General features: G+C 36.7%; 1 protein-coding gene across 1 annotated transcript in view; it reads left to right on the top strand.

Annotated features, from left to right (window-relative positions):
- Positions 1–12,523, top strand: part of gpc5a (glypican 5a) — a 101,587-nt gene extending 89,064 nt beyond the window's left edge. The window contains exon 9 of the mRNA XM_026378782.1: positions 9,164–12,523. Coding sequence (XP_026234567.1) covers positions 9,164–9,321 — 158 coding nt within the window. The 3' untranslated portion in view covers positions 9,322–12,523. The remainder of the gene's footprint in view (positions 1–9,163) is intronic.
- The last annotated feature ends 11,987 nt before the right edge of the window (positions 12,524–24,510 follow it).

The raw sequence follows: 24,510 nt of genomic DNA, 5'->3' as shown, positions 1-24,510 counted from the left end.
TGCGTGTGCTATCAGGGGCTAAGTGAGAATGTGCATGTTAATGTGTCTGCATGTATGTGTACAGTATTAACTATTCTATTCCTATGGCTATCTGTGTCATCATTAAGAGTGACATGTTTCTAGCAGAGCTCTTCTTCTCATGGTCGTGTTCTTTTGAAACGAAAATGAAAATGTTCGATCAGGATGACTGATGATGTAACACTTGTTCAGGGTAAAACTAAAACAAGACATAAACATCTTCAGTGGAGACATGACGACAGAATACACCATCGCATGCATTTGATGGACAGGATAAGGTACAGAAGCACCTGTGCTGACAAAGACATTTTTCTTTGTGTCAAATGATGGAGGCAGATTCCAGAAATAAGCTCCACTTTTAGAAGCCGTTATGAACAAGATTAATGGAGATACCAGAGTGGATGACAACATTGTGAAGTTTGTAGCACATTTGGTGAGAGTCCACAGTACAGACTATTTTAAAAGTGAGGGAAATGCCACAAACACATCTGCTGTCATGCATCCATTGCAGGCCTTTATATGAGTTTGAGAGCCATAACAAGAGGAATCAAAATGTAGATTTTTACAAGCAGACATGCATGTTGTTGCTGTAGCTGTTGTTGACATGAAAACCAATTCAATTCAGATAAGGTTTGCAGGTGTACACAAAGCACAAACATCCTTCTGAATTTAGCAGTTTCCCCCAGACTTAAACAGATAAGTGATTGAAATCTTCAATAACCTGCCAAAGGATGAGAGCAATGAGAAAAAAAAAAATCTTTTATGAAAAGCTTGTTTTTAATGGCAGTGTAGTAAGAGGATCTCATGTATCTGATGTGATTAAAAAAAAAAATTCCACAGCTTCCCACTTGTACAAACTGATCAATAGCTGGTACAGTCTGAGAAGAAGAGCGTGCAGCCCTGCTGAATGAGCTTTAATCAGTTTTGGTCAAACATGAAGCATACACCAGATCTTCCTTAGGAAAGGGTCAGGGTCCTAGACTAGACTGAGATGAAAATCAATCCAGACCAGACCAGAATATGTTGCCACATTTTGTATGGATGTATTTTTTTATGTTTGTGTTCAATGTAATTGAACCTGCCTGCAGACTTTTAGCTATTATACTTAAAAATATTACTCAAAAAACTATGTCTTGTGTGTAGTTGAAGTTATATTACATGATGGGCTGCTAAGAGTTAGGCTATACGTTTTTTTTACAGTTTCATCAACTTCTTGACTTTTGACCGTATAGAAAATTTGTAAGTGGACCTCTGATGAAAGAATTTGAGTGCCTTCGGCAGGCAGTATTATGCTGTACTATACGTTGGTACACACAAGAAAATCCTATATTTCTAACTACATTCTAACTGCATTTTTTTCATTGCTTTAAAAACAACAAATGAAGTGAAGTGACAATAACATTACAACACCCAAGTTACAAATGTACACCCCAGCCAGACAACTTCTATTAGTATCATCATTATCAACAACAGCTGCTCATAGAAGACATAATTGTTATTTGTGGCATGATTTATCAAACATCTGCAAGTGCTTTTCCCCATTGTCTTTTGTGTTTCACTCCACTTCCAAATGTTAATAGATTCCCAGGCTGTAGCATTCACGCTTGCTTCCCACTTTCTTCTGTTATCTGTTTTAATTTTGTATCGACAAAGGGCGTCATCTGCTTTTGCAAAAAAGCTGTTGCCACAGCTTGAACACAAACCTCCACATACAATTTGACAATTGTGTAATTGCACACTATGCTGTTAGTGATGATACAAAGGAGGCTAATGAGGAGGTGTAAGGAGGAAACAGTTGCAAAAACTGTCACCCATTATTGCTTTAATGCTGAATTCTTATTAAGGATTAAAATGTACTCAACAATTATTCTTTGAGTCTGAACACTGGGTTATTATTCTCTAACCAACAAACTATATGGAAGCCTTCAGAAAACTAAGGATTACAAAATTAAATCATCACTATTTGCTCTCATTTCCTCTTCATATAATGCTGGTATAATCCCTCTAACGTAACCTATTCACACCACCCTCAAAAGAAGATTTTACGACTTTTCTTCGGTTCAATACTCAGGTTTATTTCTGGCAGCAGGTAGTCTAATAACGCTGTCAAATAACACAAAAATCAATGTGGTTAAATGGTGGTGAAGCTCCCACTGCAGGCAGGAGTTAACAGCAAGCTGAAGGGCACAAATATTTTCAAAATGTGGTTGTTTACTTCTGAAAACAAATCTAACTCACAAATGTATTGCGATAATTATGCTTATCATAAGGAGACATGAAACCATGTAACTCAAACAGAAAGAATATACTGATATCTGACCCCTTCTGATTTGCTCTCTTTGTGTGTATGTCATGCTAAACTGTTTCAGCAGCATGTCAGGTTCAAAGCCCTGACTTTCCCTGCACTTGCAAAAAAAAAAAAATCTTATACCCCATGAAACTGAAACAGCTCTTTCTAGAGCACTTTACTTTAAAGCTCTTCTCCATGGCTTAGATGTTTGCTTGCTTTGTACCTAACTTGTATTTCGCTTTGGATAAAAGCGTCTGCCAAATAACAAAATGTAAATGTAAATTTAAAAGATTTTTTTTTTACATAAAACAAGGATGACCTGAACAAAGGCAAAATACAACTTTTAAATGATAGCCATATTTTTGATGATAGCCAACACTGTCAAACATACTTCCAAATGCAGATTGTGATTTTGCATTAAACATGAGAGATGCAACTAAAATACATAAAACATTGGCAGTTAAAATCTTATCTTGATGAATCCTGGTTGATACAGATGTGGCGCTTAAAAGAAGCCGTCTCTGACGTGTGAATGGGACACCTACACCACATCTGGTCATCATCTGTGCCGCAGTGGGGTTTCTGTTACAGTTTAATGATTGAAGGTGGCGCTCAGCTTTCACTCACCAACAATGTCTCATCATTCCACATGTAATCCAGGCTTTTCCAAAATGTCAAGTCCATAAAAGTTTAGATTGTAGCTTCCAGCTTTTTGTCGAGTTATTCCCTGTGGGTTTATTAAACTCTTCCAGGCATCACTCAGCACGTTTGCATGCAGTAACCAGCTTACTGAAAGTAACGCTGACTCTTTGAGGCGCTACATCTGTATGTTAAAGCTGCAATACCCAACTTTTGTGTATTAAGCTATATGTAGCGTGATCATCTAACTCAGTCCACCCAGATACTTGTCTCATACTATAGATTCATGCAAGATACAGTACCCCTTTAGATCAGTCCAGTATGTGATACACAGGGTTTGACCTATGTTGAAATCCCTACTCTGACTGCTTGAAAGGGAGAGACTTGCTTTTGAAGGGAATATGTCTGCATGGCTGCTGTGTTCTGTGTCATTGGAGACTTTGACAGCACCTCTCCACATTTAGATAAGCTATCGATCAGACTGTATCTCTACTAACACATATTTAAAAAATGTTAACATACATGTACATCAGCTTTAGGATGCACGTCTTGCAACTGAAATGATCAATTCCAGATGGGATTACCGCGTACCCTTGTGTTTTCTATGTCTCTTTCGTGCTGTAGCCTCAAAAAAAGATAACATGCCTTATTATCATTTGTTTGTTTGACACTGTTTGCTCAATTCAATTCATCACTTTATAATATAAAATGCACTGACATTATATCTCTTCAAGAACACAGAAGAACAGGAGAAACTGAAAGCTCATTCTCTCACTATATGTTTGCTGGAATCAACAGAAAATGATAATCGGAAAACTAAGACTAAAGGAATGGCTGTAATCAAGTTTGACAAACCTGACCTGTTTACAATACCCCTGTTATTTAAACAGAGCGACCAAGGATGTGGACATAAAGCTCTGAGGGCTGACCCTCTTATAATCACACAAAAGGTACTTTCCATCACTGTGGCTGTTAGCAGTTTTTCCTGGTGCAGTTAGTGTGGTATTGATCATCGTTGGTCCAAGTCCTCAGAAATCAACTTGTATTGATTTAGCTTCAGTTGTAAGGCTCTCTTTCAGACCTATGTCTCTCTCCAGACCAAGCACCTTTTTAAACATCCTAACCTCTCTGCTGAGGGTTTACTAACATGTCATTACTGCAGCACTTCCCAAGAAAACTTCCTGTTGTGCATGGATCCAAAAAAGACCATTATAGCTCTCTTCAGCCATTAGCTGTTGGAAACTAAATTTCCTTTGGCCTTGGATACTTCAGCTACACAAGAAACATATGCTCTGTCGAGCTATTATATTGAGGATGTAGTTGCGCTGTTTTAGGAATGAAAAGCTCCTTGATCTGGACGCTCATTATAATTCATAAAAGTAACCCACTTATAGCCAGAGGATTCAGCAGTGATGATGTTTATTAATAGCCGCACCACGGTCAGTCAATACTCGGTGTGTGTGTGTGAGAGATATTATGTAACACGCCTTTTTGTAATTAAGTATGTGCGTGCCAGATGAAGACACCCCAGTTGCTCACGTGTAAGTTTGAGAATTTGAAAGATCGTTAGTGATGCACAGTTGGATGCTACATTGCAGAATCCTAAATCTCAACGAAGCACGGTTTAATCTGTATCCTATTTGTTCTCCTTCAGTCTGAACTGTCCATCATCTGACATTGTGCATCTATGCGAAACTTGATAGTATCCTAAAACAAAACTCAGCGATGTAAAGTGACAATTGTGACTTTTCTGGCCATCACTCACACATTCACATTCTGGAGAATACTCAGTTCTCAGGTTGCTAATGTAATATTAAGCCAGATCACATCCACATGGCGTAATAGTAAGCACGATTAGGGGCAGCTTTATCATCTACCCTCATACGAGCTATTGCAATTCAATACCACTGTTTTGCCATAAAGTTTGCTATAAAGAAACATCATCTTTATGTTGACACTTATGGGGATGTTAATTCAATTACATTTTTAATGTTTAGAGCTGTTGCATTGAATTGCAATAAATCATGCTAGTGTACCTCATAAAGTGGTCAGAACAAATAGAAGAAGAATGACTGAGTGTAAGGTCAACAAGTTGTCATTAGTTTTTAAGTACCTTCCTAAACTATTACCAATCACTGGGTTTTAAATCTGCTTTGTTAAGGTTATGTCACCAACACAATTACAATAATAACCACAGGGATGTGGTTAGGAAATTTTATTATGGGAAAAACAAAATGAGCATTGACTAACGGTTGGAAAGGAGGAACAAATGGGGTGTCCCGACCTCCTCCCTGTGCAGGGGAGGTAATTACTAGATTTCCTTCTTGGCTCCTGACAGACAAGAGTCGTAATTCCTGTGGCCACTCGAGATCTTTGTCACTTGAATGTAAACAGATGTTTTATGGCATTTTCTAAAATGATTGATGCTGTTGTTTTTCTTGGGAGGACAAACTCTTTAAGGTGGTTTCCATTCAGCTTTTGGCTTCTGATTATGTGAACAAGTCACATAACGAAAGTGGTGTCAGGTTTTAAAGTGTGATCATTTTACCCACGAGCGAGTTAGAGGCAATGGCCCATCTGGGCATAGACGTGTCAATGACCCTCCAGACCACTTAGCAGAAACGTCTTTTCTTGCTGCTGTGTATCTATCTGAGGTCATTTAAATCTGTTTGTGTTCATTTTGAGTCTTTTAGACTTATGTGGCCATTTTGTGAGACAGACAGTTTGAGATATATATATATATATATATATATATATATATATATATATTTTTTTTTTTTACATTTTAACTTTATTTTTTAATTGACACTCTATAGAGACTGGAAATAATTACACAGAGAGAAAAGTATAACATACAAAAAGACACCCTGCCACAAACTGAACTATGGGCCTAACCTTTTGATTACAGACACGCCTTTTGCTGTGGTGGTCCAGAAAAGATCATATGTTTCAGTGTTATTTTGGAATTACTGGACGGTTTTGTATTTTTATGTGTTTCGTTATTATTGCTCATCCGTGACTTTGAGATTTTACTTTTACAACAAGAGTTTCTCGTTTTTCCTCTGCAGTTAAATTAAAAGTGTACTTTCACTGTTGCGCAATTCAGAGATAAATTCTGTCATTTTGTCTACAGCTTGTTGTTGCATTACCTCTAACCATAAAGCTCCAGTAAGAAGAATTGATTGAGTTGTTGAAGTTCAGTGCTCTTGGGTGCAAAACTCAGACGGATTAGCTGTGAGCTGTATACCTTCAAATAACTGTTGTAGGGACTCCTCTGCAGTGAATCAATAGGCAGTGAATTACAGACCCTACTCAGATGCTTCTTCGCTGGTAGCTCATAGATGTGCCCTTACATGTGTCAGACGTGTTGTCAGTGAATAACATTTCTACAGCTTTAGTGTTAATGTTGGTATATTTAAAGTTGATTTGATAAGATTAGATTAGAATACTATACATTTTTAGAGTAGAATCAAAAATGTATTATTCTTGTAGGTAAAGTCAACCATTATAGCAACAAGCAAATGTTGTGGATCCTGCTGTTTCTGCTGCATGAAGTGGAATTGAAATCAACAAATGGCCTCTGCAGCTGGTCTTATTTTTCTGCCAGTGAGATAAAGTTTGATAACAGGACCTTTATGGACTCTGAAAGGGTGTGGGTTAGAGTAATCCTGCCCATGACAGACTTATGACCCTTAGGCCTGAGTGAAAAACTGGAAAGTCCTGGAGCAGCTGGTCATCTGCTGGGGTTCAGCCTCCCTCTTTCCCTGAGGGGATGAACCAGAATGGAGTCTGAGGTGTCCTGAGGTAACATCAGCAGGGCTACAGAGGACTCGCTATTTCACTCACGAAGGGACATTGAATTTCCCCCCTCAACACTTGAGGGCTCCAAAGAGATGTAAACAGTAAGATGGATGTTGACAGCTGGTGTGGTGCAGTTGTCTGAATTGATATCTGTTGGTGTGAAGGTGCAATTTCAAAGGTGTGGACTAAAGGGAATGTTTGAGTTCAAGCCCAGGCAATTTAGGGTATTTAATAAGAAGGAAGGTTAAAGGGAAAAATAATGTTTTGTGTCTAAAGCTTTAAATCTTTTTCTGCTATACTGTATTTCCAGTCTCTTGTCTTTGCTGAATGCTGTCGTTACACATACCTGTTTTAGTCAGCCGTTTGACTGGGTTTAATGATGCACCTCTCAAACGGTTAAGTCAGCTTGAGGAGTCAGAGAGTGACTGAACCAGCGGGTTAGGGTTAATTCAGTAACGAGTATCTACCTATTAACACAAACGGCGTTAAATGAAGAATAGCACGATTTGATTTCTCTATAATCACAATGAGAATAACATCACTTAAATATAATTTGTTTGTTGAGCTTTATTTAATCAGGACATTGAGACCAAGATCTTGTTTGCAACCAAGGTCTCACAACAAATTACATATAGACAAGATCATAACAAGACAGGTCATTCACCCAAATAAACACACACACACACACACACACACACACACACACACACACACACACACACACACACACACACACACACACAACCATGTCTCTTACACTTGTGAGGAAACTCAATGCATTCCCTAGCCTTATACAGTACCTCTAACAGCCTTTGGGTGTTTTGAGGACTGGCCAAAATGCCCTTGCTGTGTTTGTGACCCTTACTATGTACAAGAAGTACAAGTGCGACACACACTCGCACACAGCAACACTAATTAAATCTAACACAACTATTATTATAGTAAAGCCTCCTTTTAAAACCAGTCTCTCCTGTGACTTGCTGTCACAGTTATGATGTTTTAAACTCAAGTAAGGAAATATCTCCACCGCTCTGAAAGCAACGCCTTAATACATGGAGACACATGTATGCTGATGCCTTTTAGATGCTAGAGACGGCCATCTAACTTTATCGTACAGCTCACAGTGATGAATATGACCTCGGTTGCATTTACTACATTATATATTTTCAAATAGCAAAACATCAAAAAAGGATTTACTGAGCTACGTAGCATATACAATACACTACCACACAGAACTGTCAGCGGTTGTTCTGGTCTACAGTTTAATGTCATATTTTTTCTGAATCTGAATTACCTTCTCAGAGACTCTACAAACTGCAATCTGTGTATTACTCCTCTAACCTGTTTTTAATGACCTTCTATACTTTGAGCCTTAACACCTCACAACAATTATTCCAGTGGCTGTTGTCACAAAGGAGCACCCAAGATGCTCTCTGCTGCACCTAGGGTAAAGGGATGGGGGCTGAAGGTGCTTCATAGTTGCATCAGCTTGCTATAAATAGGGTGGTGGAAAATTATTCCCTTAATGGTTCATTGGGAGCACTAATGCATTACAGCTATAAAAGATGTGTAAGGCATTATGATGATAGTTATTATAAATAAATAATAATAAAAAAATGCCAGAATGTTTTAAAAAATTATTCATATCTATCTCTGAGGTACTTGTTGTATATGTAATTTATAGAATGATTTATACTCGGCTTCATTCAGTTTGTAATCAGGACTTATTATTGCGTAAAAGTGACCTTTCCTTTAGCAAGATTTAATGAGCCAAAGAACAAATTAAAACCCTAAAAAAGGTGCTACAGATATTTTTTGCATGCTGTCTCTTATCATTCTCTAATAACAAAGGTTCATGGTTCATAAAATAATATGAAACAAATTTCACTGGAGCATTTCTTTTGTCATATTTTCTATTATGCTAATGTTAATTCCACAGAACGTATTCAATATAACGCCACATCCCGATGAAGCTGATTCTAAATGTCTTACACATTAAATAAACTATCCAAACTTAAAGTAGAGCCTTTTTAAGTTTATTTTAAGTAAATCTCACATACACTGTAAGTATAAAATGTATATTTCGTTGGTGTAAGTAGTGACCAACAAATATGCTACCTGCTCCTCTTTAAATAACATTTGCTAAATGCTACAATAACTGTTGTATATGTAAAACAACTGTTGGAGGGTGAAACTTAAGAATATTCTGTATATATGACTTATTTTTGGGACTTGGTTAATAAAGACACTAACACCTTTATTTTAGTTCATGTGATGTTAGATTTTCAAATAATTGTAGAAAAACACTGTTTTGCCCCTTGAAGTTAAATTATCAAACTGTAACACATTGTCCATGATGTTATACTGTTAAAAAGCATCATTTGACTGGCATGTTGGTTTCTGCTCTCTCCTCAGTGGGCCCAGATGTGACCGGTGATCACAGACATCATCATTATCATCATCATCCACCTGCCGACGATTCAGAAACGGAGGGCAGATCCAGGAGCCTCAGACTGACAGGCGCCATCTGGGTCTTGATTCTGCCTTGTTTACATATATTCCTGGCCTTGTAACAGCTGCCTTTGTTTGCAGCATGAAACTTTCAAGACTTGATTTCAAGCTTATTTATCCAGAAATGAAAGAGCCAGTGGATGTAATAAGCTCCAGTATGTAATGGAGTACCACTTCCACACGGTGCAGGACACGGTAGAAGTGAATACATTGTGTAAAAATGACACTGTGGCATCTGTAAAACAGCATATGGCTTAGCTTTGCAGATAAATATGAATTATTTTTTATTAGTTACCTGATATTCATTAACACTAATAATGATTTATTTATAACAGCCATTTAAAAAAAAAAAAAGAACTACAAGCATATATTTAAAGATTGGTATTAATTTAATGATATTTCTGCACATATTATAAATATGATTAATTTGCTTTTGCATATCACTTTTTTAATGCCCTCTACACAGAAGCTTTTACAGAGACTGTGAAATGAGTCAACCTAAAAGGTTATTTTAAATTGAAAACAAAAATTTCCACATTTGCAATATACAATCCCAATTTAAAAGCACCTCTTATTCCCTAACCATTCCAGTAAATCATTTTAAACATGTTTCCACGTACATACATACAAAATTGCTTCCGGTTGTACCTCCGATACATACTCTATGTTTTTTGCTAGTACTGTAGAAGCAAAACAAATGGATACATCTGCTTCTTTTGCCTTTTAATAGCTGACATGCTGTCCAGAGTGTATTTAATTGGTGTAGTTGAATTGCAAAATTGACCTATAATACTACTGCTGAGAGAAATGGTGAAAGGAGAGGTAGACAGGTGGAAGTGGGGGCAAATTCATGCTCCTTTCTTTTTTAGAAATAGATTAGTTTTCTCAGGAGTCTATTATCATCTTTCAAACTCAATCCTGCTCTAACTTCATAGGCCTGGGTGGGAGCTGATAGCTCCTGGAGCCACTGGTGAGGAAGAATCCAATTGCTTCTACCGGCTACCTGTCTGCATACTGCTGCTGTGTTGCTGGCAGGCTACAGTGCAGAGAGAAAAGGAAAATGATTTGTTTCACATATGCCGTGTCTGGTCGGTGACTGAGAGAGAAAAGTACTCAGCAGTACCAAAAATTACTTATTTGGTTCAGATATGCTGGGGAGCTACTTGTAAAGCTTCTGAGATGCTGCTGAAGTGAAAAAGGTACTCATATCAAAGTATTCATATACGTATACTATACATACACCACAGAAATAATCGAGAAGCACGTTAAAGCTGCTACTGTAAACTCTGTAGATCAGTGTAAAAGTTACCAGAGACATTTAATTTTTGTGTCTGTATGGGTTCATGTATATAATTTATTCCACATTATACTGTAATTGCAGTCATAAACTGGAATGGTGTAAACATTCTTACCACAATGATCTGATCTTAATTTATTACGTTTTATTACAATTAATCTGTACTATAAATGTGTGTGGCCTTGATCGTTTGATATTCAAGATGCAAGATTAGAAAAACTTTATTAATCCCAGAGGGAAATTGTTTTGCCTTGTTCCAGCTGCTCCCAACTCAGACAATTAATCCACTGCAGCATTTTTCTTTAAAAATGTAAAGGCAAAATCTCCTCAGGTAATCTTTTGGATCATATATGATTATATTTTAAAAACTTTCAACCTTCATCATGCTGCAGTTGTCCTAAAGCGTGCATTGTAATTGTTGTCGTTAGTCCATCTTTACGAAACTGCGCCAGCTTAGACTCCTATCACGATATGAAGCCAAGGCTGCTGCAGCATCTGAACCACTTGAGTGCATCAGAGAATTTTACAGCTTCAGTCTCAAGGTTTATAAATGATCCATTTAAGGGTAATTATACTCATCATTTCTCTGCTTTAAATTTAATATCTAGAAAACAAGGTTTTTTGTTTTGGGGCGAGAATCCCAAGCGACAACAGTCATTGATTAACAAACTTGATACAGTTCTTTACCTAACAAGTCACGACTGCAGCCCCAAACCAAACCTGTTATATCACAGCTACTTTCATTTGAAAATTTGTGTTAACGACACTGTTAAAGAAGAGTCTCTAACTAGGTAACAGGCAGCAGGCACAGAGACAAAAGGTGTATTGAGTTTAAATATAGATATAAGGTTATGTTGGTTCTGCTGTACTTAAAGGAAAGACTTCAATTTGATGTCTTATGTGATTATGATGGCTACATATTGAGACAGTTATGCAGAACAGGGAGGAAAGTGTCCAGATGCTGCTCCCGATGATGCCAAAGTCAATGATACTGCACCCACATCCAGACAGGTGTCATCCTGCAGGCACTGCAGTGTGTCATAACCTCTTGCAAAACATGTTTACTCTGTGATATGTGGTTTGAATCAGAGAGAGTAACATCCTTGTAATACATGCATCTCTATTTTGGCTCAGATTATTTCTTGGCATAAAAAAAAAAATCTTAAATTTGTAATTTAAAGAAATATTACCATTTCTTGCAACTTGGGTTAAGTTTTTTTTTTTTTTTTTACTTGGGTTGGTCATTGTACCCACAGAAGTAATAGAACGGATATTATTAAAACACAGGGAGTGACATGATCAGACACATAAACAGGACAGGACAATAAAAACCTCACTGTAATCTATTTCCCATAATCAGATGGGTTCAATGTTTGCAGTGATTCTTCCCTCCATTAGTAAACTTTCAGTTCAATTTATTTGGACCAATTTCTGTTATGATGCTATGGGAAAAAACACATTGTAAGAAACAGTTTTCGTGTAACTATGACAAATGTTGCTGCATTACTTTATACTTCTGATTCTGTTTATTATAGTCATAAACTATGTTTATGATGCAACTCAACATGTTGCCTTTTTTCCAGCATTATCCTGAGGCTTTATGTTGCCATCCATTTTGTTTTGCTTGCTCCTGGTTAAGCTCACAGTGGCTTCGAGTGCGTTAACAGAGCAGCCTAACCATCCTTCTATCGAGTAACAGCCCTCAGCTATTTCTCAGAGATCCCCATGTGTCCTCCATGCCTGCTGAGATATGTAATCCTGGCATTTATGTTTTCTCGAGGCTTTAAAATGGTTTCTTCTCCAGTATAAATCACTGTGTAACTCACATTTGAATTTAAAACACAAACCATAGGATAATTAATCAGAAAATGGTGTGTATATTTCTGTCAAGTCTTTAATATATGTTAGAAGGCCTGTTAATACCTTTTTCAAATAAAATAATAAAAATAAAGATTATACAACATTTACTGATGGCCAGCTTTTTTTCAGTTGTGATTTAAGGTAGTTTTGAGGTAGTTAACTGTTGTTTTTGTAGTTTGAGCAGCACCATCTAGGAGCCCTTCACTCTGCCGTTTCAACACCTTTTAACCATGATCTCACCTTTTTGGTCAGCTGTGTCTACAGGTGGAACAAGGACTGAGTCACAAATTGTCCTCATAATAAATTTGACACTCAAACCTCCTAGCACTGCCTTTTTTCCACAGGATGAATCGGTCAAATGTCCTTCATAAACCTCTGAAGGGGAGAGAGGTATCAACAGTATTCATATAAAAGTGGCCATCTCATTACAGCAGTGATGCTACCTGGATGATTTGTTTTGTGTTTGGACTACTATGACAATTTTAGGAATATCAAAATCGGTCATCTTTGTTACTTGCAATGAAATATCAATACACTCTTGTGTGATCTGTGTTACAAAAGAAACACTGATCATTGGTGATTACTTAGTCAAGTTTCAACATGCAGTGGTGGAACAGAAGGTTTTGGTGTGTGACACAATCTTACTTTTAAACCGCTAATCCTAAGCTTTTGTCTCTCTCTGTACCTGAAAACAGTAATTCTGCCTGTAACCATTGTTTCTTTTCTGTATCTTCCATGATGCTTTTAAATAGATGCTTTAGCATTACCATTTTCTTGAGCCATTAAATGTCTGCGTATAAAGTAACTGACCACGAGTTGCCATTATACAGTAAATACACTGCAAGTAATTCATTAATATACATAAATTAATACATTTCCTTTACAGCGAAACAGAATACATGACAAAAACAGTCAGCTTTCAAGGGACTATTTAGAGATTTAAGGGATTTGTACACTGTTTAACTCGATAAAAGCTTCAAAAAAATATCTTAATAGCACTAGATAACAGAGGATCACTTGAAATTTTTAAATCCTTCTTCAAAAGAGTGAATTCGAACTAACTTAACAAATTGAAAATTTAAATGTTTAGTTTTGTAGTTAGTGTACAGTTATTTGTTGAAACAAATATTTTTAATTACAGGTCATTCTAAGCTTAGAAATCCAGACATAGAACATTATTAATGTCTCAAACAGAGATAGAGGAAGAGATAATAGAACCAAAATCGTTAATTCTGCATTTTAAAAGCAGTGGAAACAGCATTTGAATTGCTTTTGTTGCAGTAGTTGTGCTGGAGTGAGTTCAGTTGCAATACACTTTGGTGTCTTCAAAATTACTCAGAGGTAAAGCCTCACATAGCGCAAACCGTTGTCTTTGGAGTCTTTTATCTCTGCATAGTGGAGAGAGACTCCTGGGACCTTCTAAGAAGAACAGTGCTGAGCACTGCTTAAACGTACACAGAGATTAATTTCATATTCCCAAAGAGGTTTCTGTTTCACTCAAAATTATTACTGTGACCTTGACAATGGCTAACGTTTAGCCTCAACCTAGACAGGAGCTTTAATCATCACTGTGCAGATGCAGGCAGGGCTTTGTATCATTGTTAAAGTTGTTCATGGTGAAGCCAGTGTTTTCAGAAGCTTAACTGTGAATACTGGACATGACTTTGAATGAGCCTGAGAAAAATGGCTGTGAAATGTGAGTGAGGTCATTTATAACTAAAGAAGGTTTATTTCTACGATAACATTAACTTTTCTGGGCAGATTGTTTTGGCATGACAGGTTCTTTGTAGTGTCAAAAGATATTATATATATAAATTATATTATTATTATAAATGTATGTGTGTATAATTACATTTATATACTTTTAATGTGTTAAAAAAAATGTTTTTCACCCGTGTTTGCTACATTTCCTCTTTTAGCTGGTGGGTCTATCAGTCTGCATGTTCATCCAGACTGACATAAGTCAACAACTGTTGGATCTGATGATATTTCATGTGGACGTTCATGGTCCCCTGAGACTGAATCATACTGACTTTGGAGTTGCTTTGACTTCTCTTCTAGCATCATTATGAGGTTGACGTGTGTGGGTCTGTGTGAAAAATAAGGAAGAACTTTGATACCATGCAACAAAACCAAAGTAACCCATTATATCTGCACTAACACTAGGGTCAGTGCTATTGTCAACAAATCCATTCAAAAGTAATGTAATGTAATGAATTAACAACCTTGACTTTTACAGTCTCTATAATGCTAAGAGGCAAATAAAAAGTGATGGTTGTTCTTGGCCTTTGCAGCTCTTTTAAAATATTAATATTAATATAGTCAAATATTTTCTGCATGACACTCCCTGATGCGTTTTTAAAAGTTTTTGAACAACAGAGGAGCTCTATGTCACAGATGAGTTAAAACCAGTGATTTACAGACATTAATAAGCAGTGACTAGCTGCATTGTTTATTTAGAGTTGTTATGTGATTGGTTGACAATCTTATGATGACTTATTCCTAAAGTAAAGAACCCCTAACCATTACTTCTGTTATTTTTTATTTTATTTTAAAGTGTCAGCAGTATTGATAGCGGATGAATTAGCATTCCTTTAATGTGTTTGTCACCTTTTGACAGCATTACTTATGCTTGCTGTTATTATAGGATTGTGTGCAGGATGGTTTTAGTAAGTCAATTCCTGTGTTCAGTTTACTCACAGGTCTGTGGTCTGTGTAGCAGGTTCTATTTAAATTCCTGCTACACTAACCTAACACACATCTGTCTGCTACGCACAGGTAAGCACTTGTACAAATATGATCTGAATGTGGTTCTCTGTGAAGCCGAGAACAGTTGTACTGATGCCAACAGGTGAAGCTCGGGTCAAGTGCTACTGTTGACCCGTGCTGTGTAAAAATACAGCGACATCGTGGATAATCACAGGTATATTTTACGAAACATTCACAGCTTGGATCCAACACTAAGGTTAAGAAGCTGCAATTATTCATGACTGCACTTATTTCTATTATTCATTTATTTCATTTTTCATTTTCAGACAGAGAGAAAGCAGTCAGTGTCACCAAGCACCAAACCGAGCCACCCTGCTTTCCCACAGGTATATTTTACAGTTCTCGATGTGTTTTCAGACATTAATGTTAAGCTCAGTGCACAGCTCGGTACCACACACACTCACCTCTCCTCTGCCTCCTCGCACAGCTTTTTCTCTCTCTCTGAGAATGTGGTAAACAGTCCCATCAATATAGTGTTTTCCTGCTGTCTACCCACCCACCGCTTCCAGATTATCAGACAGGACTACAGCACAGGTTTCCCAATAAATCCTCTCATCCCTTCCCTCCCTTCACTCATCTTCTTTTTTCATCACTCTGACACTCCTCCTCACTCTCTTGCAGCTTATTCTCCCACCTAGGTGAAGTTTAATTTAACAATATAATATTATACTATGTGATTACTCATTTCAGTCTTTCCTTTTCACAATCCTGCAAATGCAGCCCACAGATCCTGTAGGTGCATGCTAACATTATTAATATATGAAACAAGTATATAAAATCTAATATAAATTACAAACTAGATTCTCATGACGTATATTGTAACTCTGTTTAATATATCTCAGCTGCCTCAGTATCACTCACAGGTGTCTGACAATTTGACCTGAATTCTAAATTAGTTGCAGTGTGAGCCATGAGCTGGGAACTGGGATCAGGTGTGAGGATAAGTGACCATAAATAAGCCTGAAATATGTGTGCAGGTCTTACATTGATGAAAAATATTATTTGATGTACTGCTGTGGTGTCAAGTGAACCTGCTGTCTGGTTGACAAAATCTAGGACAGTTAAAGGGGAACTAGGAAACACCAGCAGACAACATAAAAAGAAAAGGACACGAATGCAAATAAAATGTATATACTAGCATCAGATTCAAATAGTGGCAAAAAAGAACACGTTTATTGATCTAAATAACGTTTTAGAGTTTTTAATATGTAACTTTTTTTGTCACTTTTTTCATTCTTAGTACAAAGACATTGGCTTGAAGCCTGCAGAGCAAAATGTTGTCCTCTTTATCTTAATCTTCACCGTCTTTCTCCCCATGTCAGCTCTTGGAAGGTCAGGTGCCGCACCTACTGCAGTTTTGCAGAGTGTGCGGCACACAACAGAGGCCTAATTTTGGCTCACAGGGAGTCACTAATCCCTAAAATGTGAAAAATCACATGTAGTAAATGCGATCTGGTTTAGGAAGGAGGAAAAGATATAATTAGTCTTCCATTTGTTTACACCTTCTTGCTAAAACACAAGATGACTTAATTGATGTATTATAACTGATATGTTAAACCAGTGCATGTGGCATCATTCACTAACGCTTCAGCATAACTTTAAATCGAATCATAATCTTAACTGTTTACCTGCTATGCTACAGCTTTGGCATGACAATCACCACTTTTAATGATGTTTCCGGAGAAGAAGAAGGTGCGTTTTATTTACTGACCTACTTATCACAGCTCACACAACCATGGCTGCCACTAGGACCATCCCCATGGCCACTGACCTATTTATGAGCCAACTTTCAAAATGTAAAAATTTTTAGACCATATAAGTCATGCTTAAATCTCTTCCCTAATGCTTCTCCTGTGCTGCACGCCACCACCTAATGTCCCCTTCTTCCAACTCCCACCCACTTCTTTTTTCCCATAGTTCTCTGGTGCAAGGTGGGTGTCCCGCTTAACATCAGCTCCTGACTGAGGTCTGACACATTCTCTCTCTGCATCTAGGGTGGACGTACTGCCAGTTCCATTTACGACACAAGCTGATACATTATGCACGCTTCCTAATTAGGCAGTGAAGCAGCAGCTTATACGAATGAGAAATATAGTAGATCAGGGATTTGGATGCCACTTTCAACATGACTTTGTCACAGCAAACAAAAGCCAACATGATAAGAAATGGCACTGTGACAGAGGTTGGAGAGGATGTAGTATTTTTAGCTACGAGTAATGATATTACTGCTATCATTTTAAGAAAGGTGCAGATGGGAACATGGTGCTCACAAAACATCAGAGCACACAAAGTGAAACTCACATGGAGGATTTTAAATCATTATTATCCGTGACACATGCAAACCAGATGAAGACAAACAAGTTACAAGCTAAATGTTTTCTTCTTCTAATAAAGACCAAAAGTAATTTGAAATGATTTTAAAACATGAATATTGTAATTGTTGTATTTGTAAGACCAGGATGTATATTTTTCATTTCAGCCCTAACTGTCATGTTGTTTAAAACTACTAAATAATAAAATAGATGATAGACGTTTCCAGTTTGACATTATACAATATGTATTATTCATCAAGGTCCACTGTCTGTAAGGCATCAAATCCAGCACAGGAAACAGAAGCAAACAGACTCACAAACTTAAACTGAATTTTGATGAAAATACAGTTGGCAGCAGCAAACAATTTAGATAAGTTAGCTAATAGATCATATCTATTATCTTAATAATCACGAGCTATGAAACCAACTGTCATGGCATTGTAAATAGGATGCAACTAGCTATTAACAAAGGCTATTATTAATTAATATGCAGATTAATTCTAGTAATTATAAATCATATATAATCATTTAGTGTGTGAAGTGTAAAAAAAAAAAAAAAACACTGAAAGAAATGCTTGTGACAATTTCGATTGTGAGATCTTCTAATGTCTTGTTTTAGCCAATGGTTCAAAATTAAAACACCAGAATAAGAAGTGTTCAGATATATTCTTTACCAGCAGTGTCAAGGTATAGTTAACTGTTCACTGTTTTTTGTTTTTAGTGTTTTTTTTTTTTTTTTTTTTTTTAAGATTCAAGATCATCATGTTAAAGCTACTGGAACTAGAAAATGTTTTCGTTATAATTGATATAAATATTGTTTAACATTTAATTTATTGTCACTTCACTAATCTGTTCACAGTAATACAGCTCTCACTCTAATATTGTTTAAAGCTACTAAATGTAGATAAAAAGCATAATGTGCTTTTTTATTAGTAATTGAACTGTCCTTTATTGTTCATTATGGGCCATTTATATAGTAGTAACATTGAGGAAGCCTGTGTTTCTAAGAATATCCCATCTTGGATATATTCATGAACAAACCCAACAGAAGGTTTAATACTGGCAGCAAATATTTTAAATGTTTTGTATTTTCAGAGCCAACAAATCCAAGCTGCTTTGGGAGCTAAGCCTTTTGAGTTTCTCTTGTCAGTTGAAAATAGAGGGGCAGTGTGCTCTACCTGTTTGTGCTTGAGCCATATGCCTCAAACGGCAGTATGCTGAACCTTGTTTCTTTCTTTTTTTCAGTGCGGTGACAGGCTAACATCCACTGCATGGGCTCACTAGATTTCCCTCTTTCTAGAGTCAAGTGTTGGGTCAAAAAGGATAAAACTATTCTCTTTCTCTTCTCTGATGCATGCTAATATGTAGTCTGTCAGTACCAAGGTGGCAAAACCCTCTGGGAGGCTTTTTGCACAGAACTATTTCTTGTCTGCAAAGAGATCAGGGAGGGTAATCTCTGTCTCTGCTATCCAGGACTGTTCTGCTGTGTAATTCAGTCTTTATCCTAAATCCGGAGAGAGAGAGACATCGCAGAGGGAGAATTAATTTGAAAACTTTTAATGTATAAAACAAGATCAAATTGAAGCTTATTTGTACAAGAAACATTATTGCAAAGGGTGTCGTATGAGGTTAGATTGAACAGATCATTTATATAATAACAGCTTTAACTAAGCAGTACAAAAACAATCTAATATTTTAAAGAGTTAAATCAATGTGGATCGCAGGCGTCGAAGGAACCCTTCAAAGGCAATAAGAGCTGCAGACCAAGGTCATACCAGTACCTTAGGAGCTAGGTGAGGGTGTTGGTGTATTGAATCTGTAGTGTTAGTTTTGAGATGAAGCGCAGACACAGAGAGTGGGTGGGAAAAAGCATCCAGGCTTATTTTCTAAAGCACAACTAAAGTAGTTTTGAAGGCAACTTTTTAAAGAAGCTCATCCGAGAGAGAATATGATACTTGAGATTCACTTTGAAACTTATTTATGTATTATTACATTGTACTGGGTTGAATCCATTTAATTGCTCAACCCATGTGGGAGTGAAAATTGAAAAACCAAGGTTTAATTTCATAGGTCTCTATTTTCAAGGGATTTTTCACTGTCTCTAAAGCCCTCACACTATTACTTGTCATGTAAAAAGCAATTACAATCAGTGCCTGGATGAAATGTGTCATCAGAGAATCCATTAACAGTGTCCTCAGACCTTAATATTTACAGTCACCACCCTACTTTCAGAGGCAACACTGAGTTTTATGAGTTGTGAAGGACAATTAAAAGACACTGTTAGGGAGTCTGTATGAGACAATTACGATTAGCAGTGCTATCGTGTTCCAATAAATTATACAAGTGTTTCTGTTGTGTCCGAACCTTGTGTTTGACACTTAGAAAAACCCATACAACAATTCTTCAATTAAACTACTGCTCCTACTATAATTATGTGAGTGATCTTAAAATTGCTGAGGGGAAAACAATACAGGCTGCAAATGATAATCGTCTCTATTTAATGTAGCAATAACCAATACAAACAATATTCAATAGGCTCAGTCTAATAAAGTCAGCTCTGTCTTTAGGGAATAGTACGAGAATATTGATAGTGATATCTCTGTACACAAAATATGAAGCCACAGGCAGCATTACAGTCAACTTAACGTAAAGGAAATACTAGAAATGGGTAGCTTGGCGCCGTCCAAATTGTAATCTCACTCCCAGCTCCTCATGGGCTCACTGATTACTAATTTTATTGCAAACCACCATGACAAAAATACTCCAGTTCTGATAATAAAGTAATTGTTAAAAATAATAAATAAATTATGTGTTACAGTGACAGGGGTTTTGCCAAGAGCAATCCAAAATTATCAAGTGGATACCAGAGAAAAAACAAAAAAAAAATCTCAGCTCTGTCTTTGAAATCCATAAACTTTTTGTATTTCATCTGGAGTTTGGCCCTTTCACACTGCGTTATCCATAATTGAAGCACATAAATAATTGTACATACAGAAAGAGGAATTGTAATGAATAATTCTGGTTCAGATGTGAAGCTGTTTCGTGTTTTCCCCATTGATGTTGTCATGTGAAAATTAATAAATGGATGTGTGGGGGAGCTCATAAGATGTGTTGAATGAGGCAATACAGTAAGTTTTTTTTTTTTTTTTTTTTTGTCTCTGTCTTTTTTTGTCTGCCAGACGGTCTGCTGCTTCCCCTGACAGAATGTGACACTGAGCCAAGTTTGACGTCTGATGGATTACAGGTAGCAGTTAATACATTAATCTCTACTGTGCTCACTTAATCTTTTGGTGAGGAGGAAAATATCTTCACTTTTTGTGCCGTGAGCATTTGCATTTCATTCTGTATCGAGTTCAGGTTCTGCAATCTGCTGACTATATTGTAAGACATGCACATTAAAGGAAAATATAATGATAGACAAATAGGTGAAAAAAAATGTATGTATATATATATATATATTGTAACATAATGTACTTAAGTGTTCATAATAAGAGGCAGAAATATATATTTACCAACATTATAATTGAACAAATAATTTAATTCAATGAATGTGATGATTAGTTACCCAAACATAGCTGCACATGAATGCAATTAATTTATGCATTATGCAACTCCCAGTGCAACATTAAGTCTCAAAATATTTTGTTTTGTGCAGCATTGCTAAAGTTTAAAGCAATTTGTGAATGAAAATCACTCTGTGGTGAATACAAAAGATTTGTCTCATATTAGCACATCCTGTGAAAAACAAAATGAAACATAATTATGTGTGTGAACACTTTTTTTATGCTTTGAATTTTGACTTTAGTTCAGAGCAGTTTAGTTTTTTTTTTTATCTTTAGTTGACTGTATGATGTTTTTGGCCTTCTCCTTTGGCTTGTGATGAAGTGAGAACAAAGGACAGAAGCAAAACAGGTGAGAAAGGGGAAGATTTAGCACTGAGATAAGTTCAAAGACAGGGCTATTTTTATTAGAGTTCATTAGTTTTAATGCAGCAATCATTTTTGTAAAAAGATGATGGCTTTTAAATTAGCATCAGATCGTTTCGGCACAGCCTCTCGTCATGCTCCATAAAATGCATTGCTATCTAAAATTTGGGAACCCAACTTGCATCTGCTGTTTAAACCAAGGAAAATGAGTTTGAAATTTGACGTCTTCTATTTTAATACTAAGGTGACACGGTGATGTAGCACTGTCACCTCACATCTACAGTGGAAGGACCTGGCTTTGGATCCATTGGGCGTGTGGGTTTTCTCTAGATACTCTGATTTCCTCCCTTAGTCCAAAGACGAGGAGTTAGCTTAGGGTTAGGGTTAATTAGACTTTAAATTGTGGATGTGTATATTTGTCTGTTTCTATAGACAGTCCCAGGATGTTTCCATATTTAGTTCATTATTTTCGCATAGTTTATTGAAAAAATAACTTCCTTAACACTAAAGATACATTTTTCACTGAATAACAATTAATGTCGAGACACAAAACCACAGTAATCAAAGCCTTTTTTTAATAAAATGTTTATTACCTTTGTATTATTTTCTGTATACAAGAAATGTGTAACAAAAGCCAAATAAGCAATCCATTTAGTCCTTTAAAAAATGGTAAGGCATGTCTGCTTGTATAACCATCAACGTCCGTTCCCCCAAAACACTTTAAACAGCGTGCACTGACAGCTCCAAAAATGTGCTCCTTAGTTATCTGATTTTGCAAATCACAACAGCACCACACTCACAGCATATGTTTGAGCAAAAGTGCAGCAAACGATTAACATCAAAATGGAGCAGACCTTGCATAACATGTTATGATCTAAACTTTTCTGTTAAAAAAAAAAAAAAGAAAATCAACCAGTCACAATTTTACTATTTTTTCAGCTTTTGAAATGCCAAGGAGAATGAAGGAGACAAAAAAAAAAAAGAAAAAGAAAAAGAAAAGGCTCACAGGCAAATTAAGTTAAGCACTGAAGCATTTCCGACAGTGATACTGTATGTTCAACCAGGGTAACATAGCTTGTCAGGATGACAGAGAAGAATACACAAGGCAGCGGAAAATGGCAAACGTTCCCCTCGTCATAATGAGAGAAAGTTGTTGTTTGTACTGATTCAGCCAACTTCTGAAACAGTCTTTACTTGATTCCCTTTCTTCGCTATATTTTGGAAACGCCAGTGAAGCCCTGTCTCATCCTCCAAAACTCTCGTTGTAGTAATCACAGATGTTGTAGAGGCTTTTCTGGGTGCATTCAACCTTTGTCTGGCTGCAGATGGTTACTGAGTTTTTACACTTTCACAAACATAGTCGTTAAGCCTCACTGAGGAGGCAGTAGTGCCAAAGCTTAAACAATGTCAGTAGCTGAAGCCACACGGCTAACTTCCTGCCTTATTATCACACACACTTTACCAATCGTTCTGCTTCACTTCCAAACCAGATTCAGCACTATCCACAGTGTTTTTAATACTTCAGAAATGAATTTATATGGCTGTGATTGACTGCAGCAATATATAACCCACTAACTTGCACCTTGAACCTCTTTTCTATTTCTGTGGGTACTGTATATTTGGTGTATATATTTTATGCACCAATTATAGAATCACCAAAACCCAAAGATCATATGAATTGAACTTTTAATGTTGTTTTAGGGAACAGTAAGATACTGCATAAAAGAGAAATCGATTTGTGTTAAACTCTCAAAAGGCAAGTGTAGGTAGTCGCTTCAGAAAGTTTTTCAGACCGCTTCACATTTTTAATGTTAATTTAAGTATATTTATTATTAAACAGATAATATTTGCCCATGATGTGAAGTGAAAATGTATCTTTTACTAAGCTATTCAGCTGCTCATTTCAGTGCTCTGTTGAATCCAGATTGAATGGGAATATCTGTGAACTGGCATCTTCAGGTTTCTTTGAAGTTTAAGGGGCCACTCAAGGACAGTCAGAGACTTATTCTGAACCCACTCTAGCATTGTCTTGGCTATGGATCATTGTTGTGCTAGAAGGTGAACTGTCACCCACGTCTCAGGTCTCATACACTCTGGAGCAGGTTTTCTTCAGCCCCCTCTCTGTATTTAGCTGCATCCCTTCAATTCGGACCACCCTTCCTGTCCGTGCTGCTGAGAAACCTCCCTTAGAGTTCTATTTAAAGAATTTAATCTTTTCCTTCATGCCCTCAGAGTCTTTTAAAGGACCCCGGCACTGTTTGTTTTCCAACTATTCCTGCCTTACCAAGTGCTGATCACCCGGATCAGGTGTTTGTCAATCAGAAGCTGAATTTGGCAGAGACCATGGTTGGGAACCCCTGCGTCAAATGCCATTTGATAAACTCCAAGCAAATTGTCATTTGTCTTTTGCTTAAGAATGGCTTGCTGCTAGCCACCATAAAGACCTGATTGATCATTTTGCCATAGTTGGACTCTAATTAAGCTCTAGAAACATCTCAACAAACAAATGATAGAATGACTGCCACAACAATAAATGAAAATTAAAAAATAAAAATAAAATTTTTAGATTAAACTAATACTTTTACAAACATTTTAATGAATGTTTCAATTTATACTCATTGGAAGAAGGGCCATCTCATCAATTTCAAATTAAATCTACACAACCCAATATAAAATAGGTGTACAAAAAGTGAAGGGGTCTGAATACTTTCTGTAGCCAAGGTGTATTCTCTAAGAAATGTAAACATCTGAAGTTAAAATTAAATTACCAGTAAAGTATAATCTCAATCAGTCCATTGGTCCAATGTAACGGGCCGTTATTTTTGACATGAAACTCAGGATTTATCAAGCCAAGAGTGCAATCCTACCAGATCAGGGAAACAGCTTCAGGCCTAATAGCTAGTTACAGTATGTTCTGTTTTTTATTCAGTATTCAGCACATTATAAATAGTTACTGCTGGATGGCATCCTGTCCAACTACCTTTAATCTATAACATACCATGATGTTGCAGAGGACAGATAAGCAATCCAATATATCCAAGGGAAAAGTGCGACAGACAGTAACTCCTAACTTTTTAGAAAACAACT

This window comes from Anabas testudineus, chromosome 3 (assembly GCF_900324465.2).
Source record: "Anabas testudineus chromosome 3, fAnaTes1.2, whole genome shotgun sequence".
Classification (NCBI taxonomy): domain Eukaryota; kingdom Metazoa; phylum Chordata; class Actinopteri; order Anabantiformes; family Anabantidae; genus Anabas; species Anabas testudineus.
Note: the sequence above shows the minus strand (reverse complement) of the source record. Positions and strands in the feature narration are given on the sequence as shown.